The sequence below is a fragment of the Laetiporus sulphureus genome, assembly GCF_001632365.1.
Source record: "Laetiporus sulphureus 93-53 unplaced genomic scaffold LAESUscaffold_71, whole genome shotgun sequence".
NCBI classification, from domain to species: domain Eukaryota; kingdom Fungi; phylum Basidiomycota; class Agaricomycetes; order Polyporales; family Laetiporaceae; genus Laetiporus; species Laetiporus sulphureus.
Window position 1 is genome coordinate 99,717 of NW_024468580.1, and position 25,722 is coordinate 125,438.

Sequence of the window (25,722 nt, forward strand, 5' to 3'; positions counted from 1 at the left end):
TGTCAGATGCCATTCACTGTTGCATGCATCATTTGCCCACAAACTGCAGTGACAAGAAGTCATAGCTCCTCATCTGTTCGATGCCATCCACCATCACATGCATCATCTGCTCATGCTTTCCTAAGTCATTCCCCACCATGCATTTGTTTTTGATCTGGCATATGCGTCCATGCCAGGTATGTCTATTCTTCCTCTTAGTGCTCCATCTGCTAAGTCACCCATCTTCCTCGATGCAGCCTGGCTTTCCATCACTTCAGATGGTGAACACCGACACTGACAGTGACACCGATGCATTGTTTTCCCACTTCTGTCTGTGGCTGCTCATAGCAGTGGGCTTTCTGTGCAGGTATGCTCATCTCTATTGTTGTTTCCAGGTCAATACTTATTGTCTAAACGGCTGCATGCCAAGTGCTGCAGTGCACAGCATGCACACCGATGCTGCATTACAGTCTTCGTCTTCATCCATTGTCTCTCCGTTTGCATCTCCGGCAGTTTATATTGTAGCAGTGGATTCCTTAGGTTAGTTCATTCCTATATCCATCATCAATCAGCTTGTCCAACCTGTAGACCAGATCTCACCAAGATTGTTCATGAGTTACCTCAATTACGCCCTCGCACATGCTGAGCATATGCTCAAGCAAGCTCATCTGTCACCCAGTTCAACACCAATGTCTTGCATCAGTTATGCTCGATTCATCGATTGATGGTCATGTCTTCTAGCTGTAGACTCCTCAAATGGGAGAATCGCGATGTCGAAAGGCGGATTATATTCAGGCTCTTATCCACTATGTGAGTTGTTATCAAAACCTTCGCACAGAAAATTCTTACAAAGTGTCTGTGCAGCATGTCACTCTGCATGAACAATGGTCAGATTCTCAGAATCATGCAGTCCCAGAAGAGAGTCTAGCATCTGCACCCATACTGCTGATGTGAAAGAGAGCAGCACCGGATGATATTTTGACTGAACCCCCCAAGCACACTCACCTTGAGGACTGTTTGCTCCCTATCAATGATATTTTGGCACTGCTGCTGGCACATCTCTCAGTAATGGAGTGCAATGCCCCTTCATCTCAAATTGGGTGAGGTCCTTTCAAGGTAAGTGTCTTAGTGTGATCATGCTCACAGCTAGGACTCATCCATGATCACAGCCTCTTGAAACTGCGACTCAACCCACTTTATGCAAAAAGCAAGTCTTGACTGAGAATTCAATAGGCCATGTAGACAAGCGCATCTGCCTCGAAGTCGGCGACACCAATCCTAATGCCGGTGAGCTTAACCATACAGTGTCATATTTGAGAGACTGTAATAGTAACAACTTCTCTTTGATCAGCCATTACGACCAAGCCAGCTCGAAAGAAGGATAGGAAGGCCATCATCCTGAAGTCACTCACCCGAGAAGTGGTAATTCAGCTCTTCCAAAGTTCCAAGCAGTGGACTCTGGTGAAGGAGGTGACCTTTCATTGCTTACTGAGTGACAACTTGGACCTACGCACTCTGGCCATGCAACTTGGTGTCAACAGGTCCTGTCAGGTTAGTTCAACATCGGCATGTGTGACTGTCTATTGAAATCTTTGTCGGTCATTGATCCAGCAAATTTCAAACCATTCTACAACTATCAAGATGAGATCGTGGACCATGATGACCTGGAGGATCTGTTGAGGGACAGTTTTTTGCACATGGTTGGATCACATTTCCCATGATCAGATGTGTAATCAGTGTCATATATGCAGTGTTAGACGAGATCTGAGTCACCACGACGGAGGTTCACACTACTATCCTGCAACCCTCCAACTAATCCCTTGAGAGAGGCTGTATCCCCACGGAAGACTGCTCTACAGTACCTCTGTTCAGACATGTTGTCAGCTGAGCAGGTAAATCAGCCTCTATTGTCTCAAGATCAACACTCATTGTCCAACTCCATCTAAAAGCATTCTCCTGGATTTCCATTGCATCATTCTAGATAGTGATCACCAACAATGCATAGGTACTCCATTGTCTCCCTGCTTGCATCTTCGGTTGCTCAGCACAGTGGGCTCTCTGCAGGTAAGTCAGCCTCTATTGTCCCGAGATTGACACTAACTGTCAAACTATGTCTAGTAGCATTCTTCCAGATTTCTGTCACATCATTTTAGATAGCGATCACCGATGATGCATAGCATTCCTCATCCATTGTCTTCCCACTTGCACCTCCAGCTGCTTGGAGCTAGTGGGCTCCTCATCGCATATGCTCTGTGCAGGTCCATTGATCTCTATTGTCCTGTGATTGACACTTATTGTCCAAACGGCTGAACTTTGCACTACAGCCTGGCTTTCCATCTTTCCATTGCTTCAGATGGTGAACATTGATATGTAATGCTCCTCCTCCATTGTTTTCTCGCTTGCATCTTCAGAAAGGTATAAATATTCCATATACCAATCTGTTTATGTGCATCTCTTTTGCTCATCTGGCTGGAATGCACCGAGACAAGCACATCATGTCTGCTGTTCCAAATACTTGGCACAACACAGTTAGATGCTTGAAGCTCTTGTTACACATTGTCTGATGAGGGCTCCAGATTGCATCTCAGCAAGTGATCTTAAATGCGGCTAGTAATTCCTGGGTCAATGTAATTGTAAGTGTCCTTGTCTTCTTGTGGACCTAGCTCACAATTGATTGTATGGGTAGCAAGAGATGTATCGTGAGTCGCTCGACGCAGCGACTAGCGAATCATGTCAGGCTCAAGTAAGTAGGATCGCTGTTTTGCTGATTTTATGTGATGCATGCTTATCCATGCAAAGTCCTCTGAGGAACTCTCCAGCGATGACAAGCCAGAAGTGCATGAAATCATTTTCTCCAGTCAGGGTGAGATAGTTTCAGAAACAACAGAGGATGTACAAGCAGTGAGTGTGCAGCATTGTTTACACTAACAATCTTCAATATATCGTCTGCTAGCATTCCCATACTTACTATGATAACTTTGAGCAGGAATTGATGCAAGGTATTTTGGCAGCATCTGTGGTGGAAGCCTTGGAATCTCATGTGGAGTGCAATGGTCCATCGAGTGTGGTGAGAACGTGATTCGTGTTTCATCTTATGCCCGATTAAATATTCCCACAGCATGAGAGTGAGGTTCCTTTGGTGGAATCTCAACATGGTCTTTTCGGTGTTCAAGATAGCGTTGCAATTGACAATGACCCTCACTTTGTGTCCCTTGAGACCCAGCATCCAGAGGGAGGACCAATCACACAACAGGTGTTTCAGCTTGACCCTCCTGGTCTCAACAGTCTGGGACCTTCCATCAATGAAAGTGACTTAGCGAGATTGCTGCAGGTGATGTCTCTTGCTGTAGCGAATGGCATCAAGGAAGGCATGCAGAGAGTGCTAGACATGGTTGTCGAACAGAAGTCTCACTGCAGAAGCAGTGAGAGTGCTGACACGTGTCGCAATGTTACTAGAGGATCTGCAGAAATGGAATTCGACGAAGGTGAATACTTCGGAGATGTTGAACATCGTAAATGTCTTGCTGTATGAACAAAATGTCAGAGAGGTCCACGGAGCAACAATGTGTTCAATGTCAGTCATTATGGTCTGTTATTAGAGATTCACGGCGATCTGACTTGTTCAACAGGCGCGATTCAGGCAGTACCTGCAAATTAAGGGCATTCTGCCTGCTGATGGCAGATTGCCAGCCAGTGCAATGCCTTCAGTAGTCGAGGCCTTCATTGATGAAATCAGAGATGGCCCTGACATTACATTGCCACTCATGGATTGGAGTAGTGAGCTGAGCTCTCTATGGAATAAGGAACTGATACTGCTCCTCTCTCAAGAATTTTTCCAGTGAATCATCAGGCTCAGAATTCCCTCTTCTTTTTGATCCTGAAACTATAACAGAGACAATGTTGCTGCACTTCTGTACCATGAGAATTACAGTGCATGCAAGCACAGGTCCATCATGCAGGCTCTTACAACTGGGAAGAGAGGAAAGCCAATGATGCGATGCAACACAAGGCATCAGGGTGTGAGTCACAGGTTGCATTGTAAACCAATACTAATCATTTGTCTCATAGATATTCATGAGATGTGCTCAGGTTATGAACGCAAACAAGGGAAGCTCATCAGCTTTGTGGAATGCTGTCGAGAACATTTTAGAGAAACTCAAGGTTGCTGGGATGAGCTCAAACCACACAGATGAAGAAGCAAGTAAATGTCACAAAGCCGTCTGCAGAGTGCAGCTGCCTTGGTGTCATGATGACGTCGATGCCTTGTTGTCCACTGTAGACAGTTATCAGACTGCATCAGGAGCCCTGGGATTGAAAGGAAACTGAGCTCTTCCCCAAATTCAGCAGCTCTTGTCCACATCTCCAAAGTCGAGCTGGCAATGTGTCTGCGGTCTACCGAAATCTTACTATGACCCACAGTGGCTAGCATCATTGATGAAAGTTGAGCGATCCAGAGTAGGGTATGCAAGCAATGAAGAAGAGATACCTCACTTAGTAAGCCTGTCATCTGTACTCTGTCTCAGTCTAATGCTTGCCTCAATAGTGTCCATTTGAAGACTAACAGCCTCCTAGCATGCATGCATTGTTTCTGATGTTGCTGAGTCAAATGAATATGCGGCACATGCAATGTCAGTATTTGGAGCCATTGGATTTGAGTCCATTCAATTCTGAATTGATAGACCATTAATGTACTCAACAGTGAGAATATGTGTATATCTACCATGATACTGGGCTGCCCATTTGGTGGGGTGGCCTTCTCGACGCATTGTTGGTTGAGCAGACAGTGTCGTTGTCATCATCGGTGTCGTAGTGTCAAGCATGGCATTCAAATAGAAATATATACCAGAAATATCGTACCATTCAGCTTCGTTAAGTGCAGTAAAACAAAAGTAATTTGTCGTCCTCCTCCTGCCCCATCGACTACCACAGTGACAAGATGTCATGGGATGTTGACCATCGCATGCATCATTCACCTGCAGAGTGATCCACCATCCTCCCACTCCATTGACTATCAACATTTTAGGATGTCGATCGTCGCACACATCATCCACTCATTCTACATCATGTGTTTGTTTTTGATTCAGCACATGTGTTCACACCAGGTATGTCTATTCTCCTTCTTAGTGCTCCATCTGCTAAGTTGCCCATCTTCCTCAATGCAGCCTGGCTTTCCATCACTTTGATGATAAACACCGATGATGCGAGTGGTGCTTGTCCATTGTCTCCCTGCTCATGTCTCCAGGTACTCGGAGCAGCGGGCTCTCTTCAGGTAAGTCAGCCTCTATTGTCCAGAGATCGACATTAATTGTCTTGATAGCAATCGCTGATGATGCATAGTGTTCCCCATCCATTGTTCCCCTACAATGCATAATGCGCTCATCCATTGTTTCCCACTTGCATTGCATCTCCAGCTGTTCTGAGCAGTGGGCTCTGTGCAGATACATCTGCCTCTATTATCCTGAGGTTGACACCAATTGCCTAAGTCCATCTAGTATCGTTCTCTCTCATCTCAATCGCATCACATTTGATAGTGATCACTGATGATGCATAGTGCTCCCCATCCATTGTCCCCCTATTATGTCTCCGACCACTCAGGTCGACACTAATTATCCAACTTCTGTGCAGGTAAGTCAACATCCATTGTTTTGAGGTCGACAACTAATTATTTTGTCTAGTATCATTCTCCCAGATTTCCATCGCTCCAGATGATGAACACTGATGATGCCTAGTGGTTCCTCATTCATTGTCTCCTCACTTGCATCTCTGGCTGCTCAGTGTAGTGGGCTCTGTGTGGAGGTATGTCATCTGCCTCTATTGTTCTGAGATCGACACTAACTGTCCAACTGCATCTCTATCGTTTTCTTACACCTCCGGCTGCTCGGAGCAGTGAGCTCTTCATCATGTATGCTCTGGTGCAGGTACGTCGAGCTCTATTGTCCCATGATCAACACTTATTGTCCACACAGCTTTGTTTAGTAGCATTCTAGGTAGCACTCTTCCATATGATGTGTGCTGAACTCCGCATGAACAGTACAGTCTAGCTTTCCATCACTCTGAATGGTGAACATTGTTACGCTGCTCATTCCATTGTTTTTCGCTTGCATCTTCGGCAGTACATAGTAAGTAGTACTATTCTTCTTATTCTTTCATGCAGTAGTGCTCATGTAGTTATCTCGATCCTCTACAGTTAAAAATCGAGGTTGAACACCTCATTCCCTCAATTCCAAGCCTCAACTTTGACATGTCCTTGCCAATCTCATGGTTGTCACATAATGAGTGAGGTAGGGGGATTTTATCAAAGGCACTTTTGCAAGTGCTTATATTGCTTACGCAACACATAGATGATCCTCACAAACACATTTTTGGCACATGACTCACCTGTTAATGTTATCACTTCAAGTTGTGATGGCACGATAATGTTGACTGCAGGTGTGGGCATCGAGCCCATGTTCAGTCCTGCTCCTCACTGACTGTAATTTAGCTGATGATGGCTACCTCATTGTTTGGGATTTGAAGACCAGATATAAATTGCAAGAACTAAACTGTGTATTCCACGGTCCAGTCATCAGCGTGCACTGGATTGATCTCGGAAAGGGAGACAATCTCGCATTTGTCTTCAGATGTGCAGACGGCACCCTGCAAGTTTATCAGAGGGATGATGATCAGGTCTGTCAGTGCTCCTCAGCCTTGCATTCTTGCTGTCTCAACTATAGTTGTCCATAAGACTCCATTCATCTTCTGTTCTTCAACTTCTGCCCACAATGGATTCATGCAATATTTAAGTCTCGATCCCAATCATGGCCAGATAGCCAACACTGGAGGGGGTACTGTCCACATCTGGAAGCTCAATGCAGATGGTGAGGTGATTGCCATTTGTTAAAGTGTCCCACACTGACCACAACCTTTTCAGGCATTTTAGACAGCATGACCGTGGACGTTAATGACTAAGGATATATGCTTCAATCTGTTCACTTCTGCAACAATGGGACAAATGTCGTGTTGTGCTATTGTGAATCTCATGAGGTGTAAGCTCTAACTGTCATCTCAGAATATTGCGTGAAGCTTAGTTTGTTTTCAGTCTGTGCTACAGCATCGATCCTTGGTCACTGAAGTGGGCAAAGCAATTACCCACACAGATGTAATTTCTCAGCCTTCATCTTTGCAAAGCCATGCTGATCTCTTGAATAGTGGGCATTTGATATTGTTATGGGATGGACAAACCCTGTTCATTTTGAACCTCATCAGCGGTGTCGATCAATATAAATTCCCATCGTTAGAATGAGTACGGTTGTATTCATACCCGATAGTCAGCAACTGAATAATGCAAGTCAGTACACTCAGTACCCAGCTCAGTATAGGTGGAAACGATGGGTTTGCTTGCCTCTATGACACTACTACAGAACATCTGTTGCAGATGCTTGAACATATCCGTGGTAAGCAACATTCTTCATGAGCTTCTTTGCTGTTCTCGTTCTGTTCACATCACTCAGGTTTGCTTCCTTCTACCGACAGATGCAACTTTTTACAGACCATTTCAGTAGGTTACAGTTCACAAATCTCATGTCATACAGCTTATTCATATGCCTCTTCTTTGTAGACCCATGAAGGCATGCTTAACTCTTTAGTTGTGATGGCCTCCACTGATGATGGGCCATCAGAGATCAAAATATGGTCACGAGTGCATCATTCCACCTAATGCCCACATCTTATCCAATTGATGGTCATTAGCTCATTGTAATGCATGGATGTGATAGCATGTCATCAACATCTTGGTCCCAATTGATGGTAGTTGCATTCCTGACTGCTGTGTTTGTGACACTTATTACCTCCAACCGTGACTTCAGCCTAGCAGACTATGCAGCATACTTCACTGTGTGAGTGTGTGCTCTCCTCGATGGCATCCTCCTGTAGTCAATTGCAAATGCCATGCTGTACTTGATACTGATTGTAGTATTACCAAGAAAGACACTCATGACTAACAAATACAAAGATTGATCAGTAAAGTACAGCTACATGTTCACGGATCATCACCACCATCACTGCATGGTATCCACAATAGGTGACAGTGTTTCTTCTATGCCCAATCATGACTGCTGAAGTATGCAGTATCAAGTGAATCACAGCATAGATGGATGTCAGAGAGCTTTATGCCATCTCTGAGAAGCTCTTCAACTTCCTGGCAGGGCTTAACTCTATATGCAGCAAGCACTGGATCCTGGGCTACTTTGATGACCATCTGCTTGATCTCATCTTCTGACTATGCATCCTTCATCGATTGCATCATGCTCAGCCAGGCTTGAATATTGACAGGTTCAATGGGTATGTGGGCCATCTCTACTAGGAATGAAGATTCCTTGAATGGCAGCTCGCATTGGACATGTGATCCCTCGAAATGTGATTTGCCTTGAACGTGCGATGCCTTGAAAGACAGTTCACGTTGAATGCACAATGACTCGAAAGATGACTTGTCTTGCACGTGTGATGGTTTGCATTGAATATGCAATGTCTTATAAGGCAGCTTGCCTGAGATCTGTGACACCTTGCCACCAAAATTAACATTTGGAGATCTGTCTAAACACTTCTGTCACTTCAAAGGAAAAATTTCCTCATCATCCTCATCATCCTCATTATCTAAACTGGCTTCAGATCAAGAGTGCTGTGGAGTTCAGGGAGTGATGAATGACTTAGGAGAGCTAGTCTTCCAAGTAAGGACAATTGAAGCTAAAGTGTTCCGTGCTTCATCCGTGATTGGAGGATGTGGCCTTGATACCACAAAGGGGACACTGAAAGTCATGTTGATGAAGTGGAGGATAACGAAGTAGAAATGTGCATGGGAGAGGACACGGAAAAAATTGTGGAATGGATGGTCAAAATGGTGGGAAGATCTGGGCGTGTGGCTGTTCAGCGAGGTCTTCAATGCAATAGGAACCAATTCGTACTCGTAGAGGGCATCACCACAAAGCTAGATTTTCTTGAAATGAAATCATGTGCTGTTCAAAGACATACAGTTATTGTGATGGAAAGACACTGTGGCACTGGTTATCAGCAGTGCATGCGTAGTTGTGTTCGGACATGTCAAAAAATGGCTTGAATGGTGCTGTGCATCAGGATAAGACCCCAGTGACCAGCTTTAAGGAGGGCATGCATATCTGGACATACTGTGACACTATACATGAGCAAAGGGCAATTGAAAGAATGATCATACTGACACATTAAAATGTTGAGAGGAGTTTCTAGATCAAGAGAATCCTTTGACAGACCCCAATGCCACTCATATGCATGCATTTGAGGTTAAGATTAATTGTTGTGAAGCTATTGTCAGGGAAAAAGGCTCACAAAATGTATCTATCTCTTCATTGCTAGTGAAATGAGGTGATAGGGCAGAGCGGGGGATTCATTGTTGATGGCCTTGCTAGAGAGCAGTTTCAACAGAACGGGATACATTGTAGCTTCAGAGGTAGATGCAGACAGCTCAAAATTGTGGTTTTCAGTGAAGACCATGGCTAGCTAGAGAGAGCGATTGCTGCTGGTATGCAGTGAAAAATTGATGTGGATGCGTGAACCATGGCATGCCTCAGCCATTCAACAGTAGTGACGCTGTCACGTGAGAAGACCTTATGATTTATATTTGGATCATATGCCGTAACTATGACAGAAAGCATAGCTACAATCTGGCCAACTATGATCATGACAGGATAGTAGTGCATAATTGATATGTAGACTTTGGGCGGAATGGAGACTAGGTTAGTGAATGATTATTGAATGGCAAGTTGAATCTGAAAAAAGGAAGATGGTTTATCCAGAGTCAATGAAGAAACTTCTCTGAGATCATGGATATGAAATTGGGATGTGCATGATGCACCTGTGCCATGCAATGTGCATGTACACCAGGAGTTCTAATGTTGTTGTGATTGTAAAGCTAACTTTGTCGCATCTAACACTATGGACGACAACACAATGACTTCAGTTTCTCATACTCGTGTTGATGATAGCTTACAATGAAAACCTTCGAGGAACAAGAAATATGCACCACCCAGATTTGATTCAGTCTCACCTGAACAAGTCAACAAGTGTCACAGAAAGCCAGAGTCTCTTGGCTCAAAGACATACACTCCCCAGAAGCAGGCTCTGCAACCTCAAATGAATTCAAAGTTGACAGATACACCATCTGGAAGAGTCTATAGGAAGCCCAGGCTTTCTGAAGCAGAGAAATTACAGCTCTTGGATCTGTTTTCCCTGGGTGAACTGCATTGTGTTGTGACATTGATACCTCCTGAAATGTGTCTCAATGACGTGGCACACATCATGCCTTGAGCATCGCCAGACCATAAGGTATGACACATTACTGAAACAATATTGTTACTGCTTACATGTATTGATGGCTTCTGCTGGTTGAACTGAACATTGGGCTTCTCCCTCAATCATTGAATGTGGACACCAGTCAGAATCTTACTTGCAGTAGGTCTTCCCATGTCATTCATTCCACAGCTCTTAATTTTGTTTTTAGTGTCTAAAGACATGCACAGCCAATTTGATAATGGACACACCACCTGGATTATGTCAGAAGCAGTCTTGTTTTGGCTGCTGCAAAAAATCATTCAGCTTCAGAAACTTCCATTGTGTCAGCGCTGTGGTCATTTAGGGAGGGTAAATATCAGGACATATTGAATGACAAACTAACTAATCACACTCATGATCATGAATACCCAGGTATTTGAACCACGCATCTGGGAGTACAACATTATCTCACTGACAGACCACTGCCCCCACATCGTTTATCACAATCTGGATGCAGCACCTGAAATGATTGCACCTCCATATGAAATAAAGATCCAAAGCCAAGTCCACCCACTCTTTGTGTTCATTAACACATGCACAAAGATTAGGAGGTGAGAGAAAAAAGATTCTGATTGACATGTTCCTCTTGTGCATTGAGTCGTGCTCTCTACAATGACTTGGAATTGGTTTGGGAAGATACCCGAGCAGATTGTGCAGGCATTCAGTGATGGTGTCAAGGATGTGTTTGACAACTTTGATTGGGACACTCTCAAATTCAAATTCGAAGGCATAGACCTGAGTGAGCAATCTGTGTTGGAAGATGAGGGGGATCATGCCAGTTCGTCCTTCCATCCATTGTGCCTACCTATCAAAGGCCATCATTTCAGCCATCCTGTACTGATACAAGATGATGCAACCACAGAGTCGAGCCAGTCACCTTCCCCTCCATCTTCTTCTTCACCAAACCATAGCAGGAAAGGTTGCATTAAATGTGTGCGCCTCGTAGTTCACTGGTCTGCAACAGAAGTGGGCCTTTCAGACAGCAATGACTTTCCCATTATGGAGGCAGGCCTTTCAGACAGCAGTGACTTTCCCATTATGGAGGTGAGCCTTTCAGACAGTGACTTCCCCATTATGGAACCCCCCTCATCTGCGACAGCCTCGAGCACCAGCAATTAGCACTGCTTATTCTATTTTATGAAAGCGACCTTCGCTGGTGAGGATGGACCAGGGGCCTTGATCTGTATTCCTATGCCCTTGCATGACACAATCTGCACTGAGCGCTGTGCATGTATACACCCATGCAGACCCTTCTCCCAGTATGGTTATACTTGTAGCTATTGCTTGTGATGCTTCAATCTGTGCATGCTCGTGATGCTTCAATCTGTGCATGCTTGTGATGCTTTAATCTGTGCTCGCATAATGGTTATGTTTGTAGCTATGCTATATATACATGGTTATGCAGCTATGCTATTACACATAGGAAGACACAGTAAGTGTCTGTTCATACAAACAGAAAAGCGGCTTAGGATCAAAAGTCAGGTCAGTACTCCTGGGTATGTTGAGCTTCATAGGCCATGAACAATGATAACAATGATGATGGACCTTTGCCAGAGACTTGAAAATGTATGTATATTTGTCCCACTCCTGTCGGATTGCATGGGAAGATAAGCAGCTGGAAGTGATAATCTCTACCTGCACGTAAAGTTCCTTAGAATATATGCTAGCTCCGAAGTCAGGATAATCTGTAAATGGGTCAGCGATGGATATTGGCCTGGTCTTGTACCTGTGCACCACCAACAGCAGGTGGGTGTGTGGCTTTTTCTGGCTGTAATCTGCCACTGGAGGAGAAAAGGCCTCATGAATTATGCCCGAGACTGGCGTACGATTCGCTGTCTCATAAAAAAGAACACCAGACTATTAGATTCTCCAGAGCGATTAACAGAATAATGAATGCCTCCTTGCGTAAAGTGGTGATAATTAATTGCTCTTGGCCCACCACCCCAATGGTGCAACTCTCTGGAGAGAATGACTGTCATTGCTGATAATGCATCAGATATATCGGCTTCGAGTTCTCGCCAATTCCTCCAGTCTGTTGAGACATCTGTGGCTGTGGCAGCCAAGCTATCTCTCAAGTTCAGGAAACTACAAATATCTGTTCAGAGTGTTCCTCGCTCGTCATCCTGGTAACAGGTCTCGATGATTGATGCAGTCTCTCATAGGACACCGGGGTGAGCACGCTTCATGAAGGCCTTCATATTAGCTGCTGCACAGAATGTCTCTAGCATTGTCCTCTCAAGTTGTCCTGTTATAGGAGATCAGCATTTCTGATACATTCAAGGAACTAATGCTTGCCTAATTTCCCATTGGTGGCTGTTTGCTGAAGGATACCAATAATTCTCTCGAATGGGAACATCCACCATCCATAAACTGGCCCAAAATGCGGCAAGAAGTCACCTAAATGGAGAGCATTATGATGATTTGGTCTCAAAGATTGTTCGGGTCACAGGTGCAAGATGCTGGATAGGTAGCCACACATATGTGCTGTATATATTCTCTGATGCTCTTGTGACGTGCGATAAGAGGTCGCCTGCCTGACGGCACATGCAAGTAGCATGGTTGAGTGGGCTAATTCATGTCGAGCATCATCCCTAGGATGCAATGGCATAGTCGACCGGCACCAGCACTTCAGCATGAAAACTGGTAGTTCGAACTTGATCATTGCCTTCCAATGGTCCGCTTTAAGCTTACCGTGTGCCGTGGTGCCGATGTTACAAGGAGGTTCTTTAGAATAGGTCAGACATAATGTAAGGGCAATGTCACCATGCAAGTGGTCCAAGTCCTATTGCAAGAATACTGAGGAACTTGCATGTCTTCAGATAACCATGTCTTCATGTTGTGTGGATTTCGCACATTCATCAACAAACTCATCTCCAATCAACAACTCAGGTAATACATGAGTGACCATGGACTCGGCCGTCAAGGAGCTTCTGGCAGTGGGAGCCATAAGTACGCTGTTCTGCATTAAAAGATTGGTGACTTTCTGTCGCTTGTTGCAATGACTACTCACTAACAACACATTCACCATAACAATTTTCTTCAGCTTTCTCATGGGACCCCAGAAGAATTGATCCACACCTCAGTTGTGACATACAGATCATAGAGTTCCCCTCAAATTTCATCCCAACTGTTTGGTGGTTGAACCAGATATCAGTAGGTGTTTGATCTTCCTCACTTGCAGAAGAACCTTCAAATGGCACTCGTCATCCATGTCAGATGGTTTAACATCAATGCTGATGTTGATATCATCATTATATGGATCAGCAGCTGGCATATCCATTTTGATGATGGTATGAGCGTGATACTGCACCAGACCAAGGAAGAGGTTGTGCATAGCATCAACAATAATGCTTCGTGTCGGGTCCCAATATGGCAGATGCATAAGTTCAGACCATCTCACTCTGTTTCTCTTAAACAGCGTGCTTCACCAGATCTTCATCAGTGTGTTCTGCCATTCCTGTACAGCCTTGAACACATCTGATCATGTCTTCATCCTTCAGGTATGCATATCGATGTTTTTGATCTTCTGCTTGGTCAAGAAGCATAACGCACAAAAGCACTTCATAAAATGGCTGGCTGAGCCTGATACTTTTCTGCTGGCTGGGAGGTCAGTTATGATGAGAGCCAAAACTGACCGCAAGCACCTTCCATGAGGATATCTGTAAGTCCACGTAAACCAGATGCCATCCTTCCAGGAGATGAGCAACTTGTTCATGAATGGGCAGAGGAAATGATCAATTTCCTCTTTAGATGGCTCTTTCAGTCCAGGAATGATGCCCATCAAGTAAATGGTTTCTAGCTAATATCTCAGGCTGGGAGGTAAAAGCAAACATCACATAGCGACTGACCCTGTCAATACTGACCGGCCCACAATCTTGTTCAGGTAAGGATTAAACCAATCCACTGACAGACCCCACAAGAGTCTGATTTCATGGCCTTCACCAGACAAGAAGGGCTTTCCATTGCCACACTTGAGATCATGGATTATAGCACCACCACGAATGTCATAGATGTGACCAGATTGTACAATCACGCTCCCCAGCACGAGAGCATCTTCAATGCCTCATCTGCACAGCAAACCTCTCATAAATGAGTCGAAGTCCTGCATAATGAATGAGCAGTGAGGGACATGTATACTGTGACCATGATATATGCCATGTGTGGTGAGCTTGACATTACAAGGAGTGCTGTGAGCAAACTATCAAAACTGGCAACATGCAGGGTACACAGGGATATTGGTGTTGTATGTGGGCTCATACATCAATGAACAAGTAGGACATGCTGCAAAAATTGTGACCATGGGATCCAGGCCAAACAATTCGCACATGCTGCGAATGTCTGTAGGAAAGCTCTTGAGGAGTCCCTCTTCCTGCATCGTCCCCCCACTGCCTTGTCGTAATGCAGATTCAATGATAAGCTTGAGCATACATAAAGCAAAATTGCACGATCTGCGAGTAACCTGCCTGAGCAGATTGAGAACCAGCACAGTGAAGACAGAGAGAAGGAGGAGAGGATTAACACGGTCAAGGGGATGACTAAAATGCTTGTCTATTGATTGTGAGTATATATGACATTGCCTGATGTAGACATTAACTGACTTGTGTTGATGATCGCACCAGATGAAGTCGCTGCAGGATTCGGTGAATGATCTACCATTCTAGACAACCAAGACTCTAGCAGTTCATGCTGTTCATAAAGCTGCTGTAGCATTTCAGACTGTAACAGGCACAATGCAGAGCCATGTGGTCTGTTAGCAGTGTCAAGAACAACATTTATGGCTTCCAAAAACCACCACTGCTTTGTTTGCAAGCGCTTGGAGGCATCAAGTGCCTGCCTGCTGTTCTGCTCAGACTCCATCCCTTTGCTATACCACTCCATGCAATCACGGGCATGCAGGTCAATTTGTAAATCAAGGAGGAAAAGTTTTTCATAGTCTTCTACCTGCTGATTGGAGAGCTTTTTGCATGCAGTGTGGCACTCGTTGGAGGATCCCACTGGCACAGGGGCAGAAGCACTGCTGACCCCACCTTCATGTACTGAAGCCTCTGAGCATTCCTCACCAACTGATGTCTCTTCTAAGCAACACGGTTTCTCCCAGACCCCATTCAAATGTTCTGGAGAACAAAATGTGTCATTCTGCAATGTATGTGCATAGACTTTGCCCATGAATGCGTCTCTCTGAGCATAATGGGCTTTTTTCATCGATGAGGCTCCACGCTGTTCATCACAGCCAGAACCCATAACATGTGGTATCCACGACTCTTCCTGTGGTATATGTCAGGATGCCAGAGACTTGGTGATCACTGATGAAAATCCATCGCACCTTAGAATTTGACACGCACCAATCTTGTGCCTCGTGGTGTCAGTAGGTGGCATAATTGATGAGCTTTTCGCCACACTGATTCAATGTACATTCACATGAGAACACTTGTTTTGGCATGAGGTTGACACAGTTCAAAAGGATTGGGAGTCCAGGGGGCAGCTCATGCTCACTGACAAACTTTTATATGGATGAGGCAGTGATTTCGCATGTTAGTCAACAGAAAGTCGTGACAATTGTCACTACATGATCGTGTACCTTTTATAGTCAGACAATCTGCAGTTGAACCAGCCCTTCTCAGTCTCCTTTTGTTGTCGTGCTGACTCCACGCATTTTTTAACCATCGAGCTGTCCGTGTTTGATTTCCTGCAGCAAATAGAGAGATCGCGCAACTTTTGATTGAACTAGCCAGGGCACTAATTTGAAAAGTCCGTATGAAGCCCAGTATCTCACAGTATCTGTCTACATGCAAATCACAGCCTTCCCATCTGGTTCTCCTCCGAAAAGAAACAGTTTCTAGCCTCCTCATTCTGCCATCGTCTTTTTCTTTGTAGATGCTGACTTGTTCTTGAGGTACACATGGAGAAAGTCTGCTACAACCCAATTATTCTCATACTTTGTCAAGAATGGATAGTCATTGGCTGCCTATCCCTCAAGTAAGCATAAAGAAATACATGATAGGTGTAGGGACTGACCAAAGTGTAGACCGTTTAAAGATCCTGAAATGACTGCTTCAAAAATGATGTATGTATTTGCAAATGTGCATCTGCTAAACGATGCACAGTATTCTGCTAATGGTGAGACAATGCATGAGGCCATGAAAATGAGTCCTACTGTATTTGATGTATAGTGCCTCTTTCCAGTGCAAAGCATCTCGGAGATTATAGCCACCGTGACCAATGTGAGTGACTTCTCCATTAGGCTTTGGAATAGTTTCACAGGAGTGGAGAAGTATGGCAGCAGTCAGTGAGAGAGCTGTACTCTCCGGGCAAAACTCATGCCGAGTGAGGGAAAGTGGTGGCATGACCAATTGTTGAGATTGAAAATAAACTCACATGGTATGAGGATGAAACTGACGCTGTGTTCGGTAGCATTGGTGAGAGGGAGGCATGGCTATCAATCAGACTGCTGTGATGTGGGCACCTTGACATACCTATGATCACGGTGACCTTATATAAGGCTAGAACTGTTAGAGAGGGATGTGAGGGCTGCCACCTGCAAAGCTATGTCTTAGGCATCACGATACCTTGGAACAATAGTGGTGGATTTACCTGCACGAAAAGCATACATGACAGATCTATACATGTACACCCACTGTTCACCCCATATGCATCGTCAGTGTCAGCCATCTAGAGCAATGCCATGAAAATATGGAAGAATGATATAAACAGACTTGAATAATTAGTTTCGACCTCAGGACAATAGAGGCGGATGACATACCTCCACCACACAGAGCCTGCTGTGCTGAGCAGCCAGAGGTGCAAGAGGCACAAGTGGGGAGACAATGGATGAGGAACCACTAGGCATCATTGGTGTTCACCATCTGGAGTGATGGAAATCTGGGAGAATGATACTAAACAGAATAATTAGTTGTCGATCTCAGAACAATGGATGTTGACTTACCTGCACAGAAGACATACACGACACGTGGAGAGACAATGAATGATCATGTTATGCATCATCGGTGTTCACTACCCAGAGTGATGGAAAGCCAGGCTGCAGTGCTAAGCAGCGTACAGAAGAATGATAATGAACTGTTTGGACAATAAGTGTCAGCCAGAAAGTGTAGTGATGATGAGCCCACTGCTCTGATCAGCCAGAGGCACTCAAGTGGGGAGACAATGAATGAGGAGCACTATGCATCATCGATGTTCACCATCTAGAGTGATGTGATAGAAATCCAGGAGAACAATATGGATGGAGTTGGATAATTAGTGTTGACCTAAGCAGCCGGAGATGCAATAGGAGGACAATGGACAGGGAGCACTATGCATTGTCGGCAATCACTATCAAGACAATTAATGTTGATCTCAGGACAATAGAGGCTGACTTACCTGAAGAGAGCTCACTGCTCCGAGTACCTGGAGACAGGAGCAGAGAGACAATGGACAAGCACCACTCGCATCATTGATGTTCACCATTGAAGCAATGGAAAGCTGGGCTGCATCGAGGAAGATGGGTGTCTTAGCAGACAGAGCACTAAGAGGGAGAATAGACATACCTGGCATAGATGCATATGCTGGATCAAAAACAAATGCATGGCAGGGAATGACTTAGGAAAGCATGAGCGGATGATGCATGTGATGGTGGATGGCATCGAACAGATAAGGAGCTATGACTTCTTGTCACTGTGGTTTATGGACAAATGATGTGTGCAACGGTGGACAGCATTGGATGGATGATGTCCCATGACATCTTTTAGCTGCAGTGGTCAATAAACCCGTGATAGGAGAACGGCGAGGATGAGGACGAGGACTGTTCATTTTTTTGCACTCAAGCAAACTGAATGGTAATTTTATTTCAATGCTATGCTAGAAGACTATGATGTCCATGCTGACGATGCTTCCACTCAATGGACATGACGCTGAAGAGGCCACCCCACCAAGTGGGCAGCCATCACCATGGCAGGTGGTGAAGAGAAAAGGGCACCCAAGAGAACGCTGGGGGTAATATAAAGTTTTTTGTTCAGGGCAGGTCTGCCACTTCCTGATCAGGATATATGTTCCCACCCCCACATGTGCACCACCATCAACACGGCTCAATCGCAAAGCAAGAAAGACAGAAAAACCACAGTCCAATCCCGAAGCAAGAAAGAGGGACAAAACACAGCCCAATCACAAAGCAAAAAAGACAGAAAAACCACAGCCCAATCGCAAAGCAACAAATCCAAACAGTGGTGCACAGGTGGAGATGAGAACATATATCCTGATCAGGAAGTGGCAGATCTGCCCTGAACAAAAAACTTTATATTACCCCCAGCATTCTCTTGAGTGCCCTTTTCTCTTCACCACCTGTCATGGTGATGGCTGCCCACTTGGTGGGGTGGCCTCTTCAGCGTCATGTCCATTGAGTGGAAGCATCGTCAGCATGGACATCATAGTCTTCTAGCATAGCATTGAAATAAAATTACCATTCAGTTTGCTTGAGCGCAAAAAAATGAACAGTCCTCGTCCTCATCCTCGTCATTCTCCTATCACGGATTTATTGACCACTGCAGCTAAAAGATGTCACGGAACATCATCCATCTGATGCTGTCCACCATTGCACACATCATTTGCCCACAAACCACAGTGACAAGGAGTCATAGCTCCTCATCTGTTCGATGCCATCCACCGTCGCACACATCATTCACTCATGCTTTCTGCACTTTTACAAGTCATTCCTCGCCACACATTTGTTTTTGATCTGGCATATGCATCCATGCCAGGTATGTCTATTCTTCCTCTTAGTGCTCTGTCTGCTAAGACACCCATCTTCCTTGATGTAGCCTGGCTTTCCATCGCTTCGATGGTGAACACCAATGATGTGAGTGGTGCTTGTCCATTGTCTCTCTGCTCATGTCTCCAGGTACTCAGAGCAGTGGGCTCTCTTTAAGTAAGTCAGCCTCTATTGTTCTGAGATTGACATTAATTGTCTTGATAGCGATCACTGATGATGCATAGTGCTCTCTGTCCATTGTCCTCCTATTGCATCTCTAGCTGCTCAGGTCAACAGTAATTATCCAACTCCATCTGTATTGTTTTCCCAGATTTCTATCGCATCACTCTAGATGGTGAACATCGATGATTCATAGTGCTCCTCATCCATTGTCTCCTCACTTGAGTGCCTCTGGCTGTTCAAAGCAGTGGGCTCATCATCACTGTGCTTTCTGGCTGACACTTATTGTCCAAACAGTTCATTATCATTCTTCTGTATGCTGCTTAGCACTGCAGCCCAGCTTTCCATCACTCTGGGTAGCGAACACCGATGATGCATAACGTGGTCATCCATTGTCTCCCCACTTGTCATGTATGTCTTCTGTGCAGATAAGTTAACATCCATTGTTCCGAGGTCGACAACTAATTATTCCATCTAGTATCATTCTCTCAGATTTCCATCACTCCAGATGGCAAACACTGATGATGCCTAGTGGTTCCTCATCCATTGTCTCCCACTTGCACCTCTGGCTGCTCAGCGCAGTCAGCTTTCCATCATGTAAGCTTTTCGTGCAAGTAAGTACTAGTCGTCTACTATTGTCCCAGGCTCGATGCTAATTGTTCATATGTTCTGTGCAGGTTTGGCTGTCTTTCTCTATTCCAGCTACAAGTTTGCCACCTCTTTGCTTGCCTGGAGTGATCTCACAATCTGTCATACGCACCATCATGGTGGTGGAAGGTCCCGAGCGTAGCTTAGTGCTATCTCACCCTCTCTCAAACACCCTCTCTCATTCACATTTGAGATATAAAGTCTTGGCCCATGCCAGTTCAGGGCCTCTAAACCATCTGTCCCCATTAATCACTTGCAGTCATGGATCTTGTGCTTAGCATTCTCTTCTACTACATGGCAAGGACACGCAGAGCCATTCATTGCTGTGATACTGTCCCTGCGAAGGAAATTGTACGTTCATGGCTATGTTTTCAGAAGTGTGGCATTCAGAAGTGTGTTCATTTGCTCTTAGCAGCTTGCTTCCACAACAGCATCAACCCAGCTTCATGATGGATTGACAGGCGAGGAGTTTCTTCCAGCTGTAGGTACCCATTGGCTTTTGTTATCTGATCCTTTCTCATTGTCCTTTCTCATCACCACTTAAAACCATCTTTGGTTGCAATAAGCGAAGCAGATTAAGATGCACTGTGCCTCATCCATGAGGAGCTTACAGTCATAAGTGCTGTTCTGTATTAGGGCTTTTTCGCTTATTTCGGTTACCATCATGGATACCTGCTACACCCAGTAGAGATGCTTTTTTCCATGTCCCCACCAAACTGGTCTTTGCAGTTGCTGAGTTACTGCCAGACAGCGACCTTGTGTGTCTGATCACCCTGTCCTGTCATATGCACTATATCAACACCCCTTAGGAATACATGTGATTGGGTCATTTCTTCACATCCCTGGGGTCTGATTCACCATTGCGAAATGTGAAACTTTTTCTCGACTCACCTCCAGGACAGCAGCTGAAGGAGGTACTGGATACGTTGCATCACAGTTATATTTTGAGTATCATGCTCTGGCACAGGAGTAGCATCATTTGCCACCCTGTCTTGCCATCCAAACATGTGCCCTGCTTGCCCGACTTTTCATTCTCGACCTTGAAAACATTTCAGCTCCAGGCGGCTGCACTGTTTGATTCTTCTTTGTCTCAATGGACATTGAAGATGATTGATTCCACCTCACTAGCTGAGCTGACTTCAGTCACACCGGGTCTCGCTTTCTCTCCCTGGTCCCTTATCCTGGAGTGACTCATAATCCCTACCCTCCGCATCCTATGAATTGAGGGTGAACTTACTCACCTTGCCCTCGATCTTTTCTTGCAGCACCATCATGGACTAGAGAAACTTCATATAGGGTGTCATTCAGATTACGGCCATGTAGCCCGTTGACAAACCCCCCTTCAGATTTATCTCATCTGCAGGTTCTCACAGCGCCAACCATGTACCTTCTCCACATACTAGGCGACGAGCGCATAAGTGCCACCACTCTGGAGAGATTGATGATTCTTCCTAGTCTCCACTATGAGAAGGCCACCAAATTCATTTGCAGCCTCTCCAAGGTGCTCACGCTCGTCTCTGAGCTTGATGAGCTTTACTGGCTTAATTGCATGTTTCCTCTTTTCATGGCAGCAGGCATTGACGAAACACTGAACGATATCATCGGACTTCTGATATGGGATGTTCAACTTCCTAACGTGAAGTACATTGTGTTGGAACAGGCATTGAGGGAGAATAAACAGAATTCCTTCAGTGTGTTGCTCTTGATAAGTCAGCCATTACTGATTGGTGTAGTTCGATAGCTAAAAGGTTGCAAAATAGAGTCAGTTATTCAGCTGGTTGCAGCAATTTCCCATTCTATCAAACTTGCAGCTATGGGAGGATGCTGTTGTTGACTGCACAGATGACATGGCACATTTTTGCACCACCTGTGCCACTTTATCTGATGTCTGGATGTATTCCAGTGGAAGGGAACTGAGCTGGGACTCCACCTCAGTGGTAGTCTCACACGGCAAGTTACTTTGTTCTGTTTTGAATTGAATTGATTATTCTATTAACTTATATCATGAGCTCAGGAAGCTTAAGGGGACCGCAATGCAGTAATTGTACATGTTACTCTGCGAGCGGTACTGTTGTAGACTGTACATGTGAAATTTATTGTCCAAGATCTGGAATCTACCATCATTAAATATTGTACATGATTCCACCAATTTAAGAAATGTGCGTATTTTCAATATGCGGAGATTGATTTGTGACTGTTACTCTCCTTGTGCTATTTCTCAACTATGTGAGGGCATATCACACAATTGCATATGAGGTCCATTATTATAAACTGAGCAAAATGTCATCTATTCAGAATTTACCGCTGATCATATTGTGTGACTCAATAGTCATGCCCAGATTCCATATATGTCTATGGAGACATGATGAGCATAAATGTAAATGTCAATTTTTATATACCAGATCGAATTTTAAATGCCTATTATGCGTTAAAAATGGCTTTATGTCTGGGGTGTATTTCTGCATATGCTCATGATAAATGATTAATTTATCTAAGAGGAGACAAGGTAAATTGTGCACGTCATGAATGAAATAGGATGGTCCACAGTCACATAATACATAAATTAGTGCTCATGCACTCTTCAAGCACAGCCACAATTATTATCAGCACTCTCCGCAGGTATGAAGATAATTATCACTGTGCTTGCAGACAGTGATAATTATTGATGCTGTCTGTAATAATTATTAATATAACAGTTTTTGTCATAAACTTGCTGTGACAGTGGCACATTATTATTTACTCTAATTGACCTCTATAATTAACTGCTATACACTCATGGCTGTCATTAACCTTCATGGCTCCACTGGCAGTTAAACAATTATGATCTATACACATTGCAAAGTTTATGAGATCATGTGTTTAACTACCTGCACAACCTATATAGATATATTGTAGATGCTATCATAGACAAGTCCAATGAGAAGAATGAAGAACATCCTTATTCATAGGTCAACAAGAGCATCAACCACATGATAAGTATCAAAGGATAAAACATCAAAATTAACCTTATTAGCAGCTGCAACAAGTTAGTATTTATAGAATACATGAGAGCAGTTTCAGTCATGCTGTACGTGAATGTACTTGACTGAGTATTATGTGTGCTGTACCTGTAGAATATATGAGAGCAGTCTGGTCAATTTTATAAGTCCGTGTCCATATGAGTTGAAAGAAATGCTCTACTCACCTCAGTTACACTGTACATGAATATTCTCAACTGAGGTGTTACTACCAAGGCATGTCACCCTATACCTACATGTTGGTCACATGTCCATGCTGTCAAGTCTGAGCTCCCCATTCTTCCCATCACTCTGAAGTGGCTGCACTCCAACACTCTCCCTAGGTCATGACATCGAAGAAAATGAAAGGAGAAATTAAAGGAAAAGTGAAGAAAAAAGAAAAAAAAATCTAGACTGTGAGGCCAAGAAACTTGAGGTGCTTGAGAAGAGCTGGCTGAGGAAGGGCCTTGGTGAAAATATCAGCAGGGTTTTTGGTGCTGAGAATATGATTGATCTGGATCTGCTTCCAGTGAACAGCTTCATGAAGCCAGTGGTATTGAACATTGAGGTGCCAGACCTGGGTGAAGTTGATGGAGCATTTTGCCAGGCTTTTGTCACCTGCACTATCCATCCTGAGGTTGATTGGAAGAGAAATACAAAGATAGACATCACCCATGAATTGATCCACATTGCAGTTTGCCCTGCATGCATTGCTGTGATATATTCTGCCTCAGTGGTGGATAGAATGACCACATCCTGACACTGAAAACTCCATGTAACAGGACTGCTGGCCATTACCATGATGTGCCCCTGAGTTGATCATCGTGTGTCTGTGCAATTGGAGTAAGATGAGTCAGAATAAATCATTGGTTTGAGAGTGGAATGTGCATGGATGGTGCTGTAGTAGATAATGCTGTATTTCACCATTTCTTTGATGTCATGGTGAATGCACTTCAGTGCATGCCAGTGGATGATCCCAGGGTTCACCATATAGTGGCTCAACACCTGCACAGGGTATGCCAGATTCAGCTGAGTGGTGACTGATAAATACATGATAGCACCAAGCACCTTGCAGTAGGGTATGGTCACCATTTCAAGAGCTTCATCTGGCATCACCTGCATAGGTGCCTTAGTGAGTTTCATTCTCAGTTTCAAAGGTGTGGACACTGGGTTCAACTTCTGCATGTTGAAATGTGCCAACATGCACCACACATATGCTCCTTGGGTGAGTCACAGTGTATCTTTTGCCCGATCATGTTTGATAGCTACACTGAGCATATACTTCAGTTCTCCATCCCTGCTAAGCTTATATCATGCTGCTAAGTCTCCCTGAGTAACTGCAAGACCTGAGGTGGTATCAGAGACAGACATCACATCATCTGTGTAGGTGGCTGTAATGAAAGCATCCAACATGCCAGTCAATTCTGGTGAATTTGTCCATGAGGGGGGGGGGCTTTGCCCTACTATGTATATTCAAGCAGGCCATGACTGCCACTGATATTTGGCAGCCTGTGATGGAGAAGGAGATTTCAGGCTTATGAAAGATCAGAGCATGGTGGCTAATACTGAGGAAGGCTGACATGAATGTATTCGGATGCAAGTGGGCATTCACACAAAAATTCAATGAGGATGGCAGGTGAAAACTGAAGGCCCACCTCATCATGAAAGGCTTCCATCAAATTATGGAGATGGACTATTTTGAGATGCATGCCTCCATCGTATGCTTCAAATCTCTCTGAGTGATTTGTGCACTGGCCACCTACCGCAGAATGGAGATGGGGCAGGATAACATTGAGAAGGCATACCTAAACACTTCATTGTCTGAAGAGGTCTCCATGGAGCAACCTCCAGGCTATGAGGACTTGGAGCATCCTGACTGGGTGTGTGCATTGGACCGTGCCCTCTATGGTGTTATGCAATCAGGTAACAAGTGGTGTAAGGACTTGGATTTCACTTATTCTAACCTCAGTTTTTCCGTTCTCATGCAGATGAATGTGTGCTTGCTCAGATCGATGATGAAGGGCTCATGAGAAAAGTGATATATGCTGCAGTAGCAAGAGGTGCATCATTATCCCAAGATTTCTCATGCTGGGCAGCCTTTTTTAACTCTCACAAAGCACAGCTTTTTACTAGAGTTCTGCTCGATCACTGCAGTGGCACAGGTTGCTGCATCTCAGAAGGCATCATGGCAGAGGTGTGGACTACTTCAGCACAACTGGTGAAGATATAGGGGCTGCCACCAGCAGTAGAGACCACTTGAGGGTCATGTCATCAACAGTTTAGTGAGGTGCGCTTTCCTCAAAAATAACATTATGAGACCACACAATCACTCCCTGCAGACCTGCCGTCAGATCCCAGAGGCAGCAGTTGGCATCACCAGTGTAGCTGATGAGATGGCATTGATGAGATTTGGGTTCAACTTTGTGTGTAGGTCATCAGCAATCTTCATCCAAGCTTTTGAGCCAAAGACATGTAAGTGAGCAATGTTGAGTAGAGGACCTCACCAGCATTCATAAGGGGTATGTATGCTTCCCTTGATGTGCAGATGATACAAGTGACTTGAGATATGTGCTCATATGAAAAACATCAGCCTCAAAATAATTCAGAAGGTCAGAATCGTACAGCATGGCTCATGCATGATCAGTGAGCATACGATGCCCCTGCTCACTGACCCCATTCTCCTGAGATGTATATGGCACAGTTGGCTCAGAAACGATCTCATGTTGCTGCAGGTAGGTGGTCCACATGTCATTTGTAATCTCAGTGACATTGTCAAAATGCACCTTGCAGAGCTTCTGGCCAGTTTGATACTCTGTCATATGATGGAAGACCTGAAAACAATGT

At 44.5% G+C, this 25,722-nt stretch overlaps 6 protein-coding genes across 6 annotated transcripts; 3 read left to right on the top strand and 3 right to left on the bottom strand.

Moving 5' to 3' along the window:
* Nucleotides 1–2,474: 2,474 nt before the first annotated feature.
* LAESUDRAFT_717878 (uncharacterized protein) lies at nt 2,475–3,058 on the top strand (the record flags this gene model as incomplete). Its single annotated transcript, XM_040907371.1, has 5 exons — nt 2,475–2,507; nt 2,556–2,612; nt 2,666–2,722; nt 2,779–2,880; nt 2,933–3,058. The coding sequence occupies 5 exons, from the start codon at nt 2,475–2,477 to the stop codon at nt 3,056–3,058; spliced, it is 375 nt and encodes a 124-aa protein (XP_040758603.1).
* Nucleotides 3,059–3,425: 367 nt separating this feature from the next.
* Nucleotides 3,426–3,821, top strand: LAESUDRAFT_764254 (uncharacterized protein; the record flags this gene model as incomplete). Its single annotated transcript, XM_040913406.1, has 3 exons — nt 3,426–3,464; nt 3,524–3,553; nt 3,609–3,821. The coding sequence occupies 3 exons, from the start codon at nt 3,426–3,428 to the stop codon at nt 3,819–3,821; spliced, it is 282 nt and encodes a 93-aa protein (XP_040758604.1).
* A 7,108-nt stretch (nt 3,822–10,929) lies between these two features.
* On the top strand, nt 10,930–11,740 carry LAESUDRAFT_717879 (uncharacterized protein; the record flags this gene model as incomplete). Its single annotated transcript, XM_040907372.1, has 3 exons — nt 10,930–11,095; nt 11,180–11,361; nt 11,696–11,740. The coding sequence occupies 3 exons, from the start codon at nt 10,930–10,932 to the stop codon at nt 11,738–11,740; spliced, it is 393 nt and encodes a 130-aa protein (XP_040758605.1).
* Nucleotides 11,741–14,518: 2,778 nt separating this feature from the next.
* On the bottom strand, nt 14,519–14,866 carry LAESUDRAFT_665091 (uncharacterized protein; the record flags this gene model as incomplete). The annotated part of the gene is made up of 1 exon (XM_040905165.1): nt 14,519–14,866. A coding segment is annotated over one exon (348 nt), but the record flags the coding sequence as incomplete, so codon positions are not given.
* Nucleotides 14,867–16,183: 1,317 nt separating this feature from the next.
* Nucleotides 16,184–16,601, bottom strand: LAESUDRAFT_637900 (uncharacterized protein; the record flags this gene model as incomplete). The annotated part of the gene is made up of 2 exons (XM_040903469.1): nt 16,184–16,282; nt 16,413–16,601. Coding segments are annotated over 2 exons (288 nt in total), but the record flags the coding sequence as incomplete, so codon positions are not given.
* Nucleotides 16,602–23,290: 6,689 nt separating this feature from the next.
* LAESUDRAFT_800389 (uncharacterized protein) lies at nt 23,291–23,697 on the bottom strand (the record flags this gene model as incomplete). Its single annotated transcript, XM_040913996.1, has 1 exon — nt 23,291–23,697. A coding segment is annotated over one exon (407 nt), but the record flags the coding sequence as incomplete, so codon positions are not given.
* Nucleotides 23,698–25,722: the final 2,025 nt, after the last annotated feature.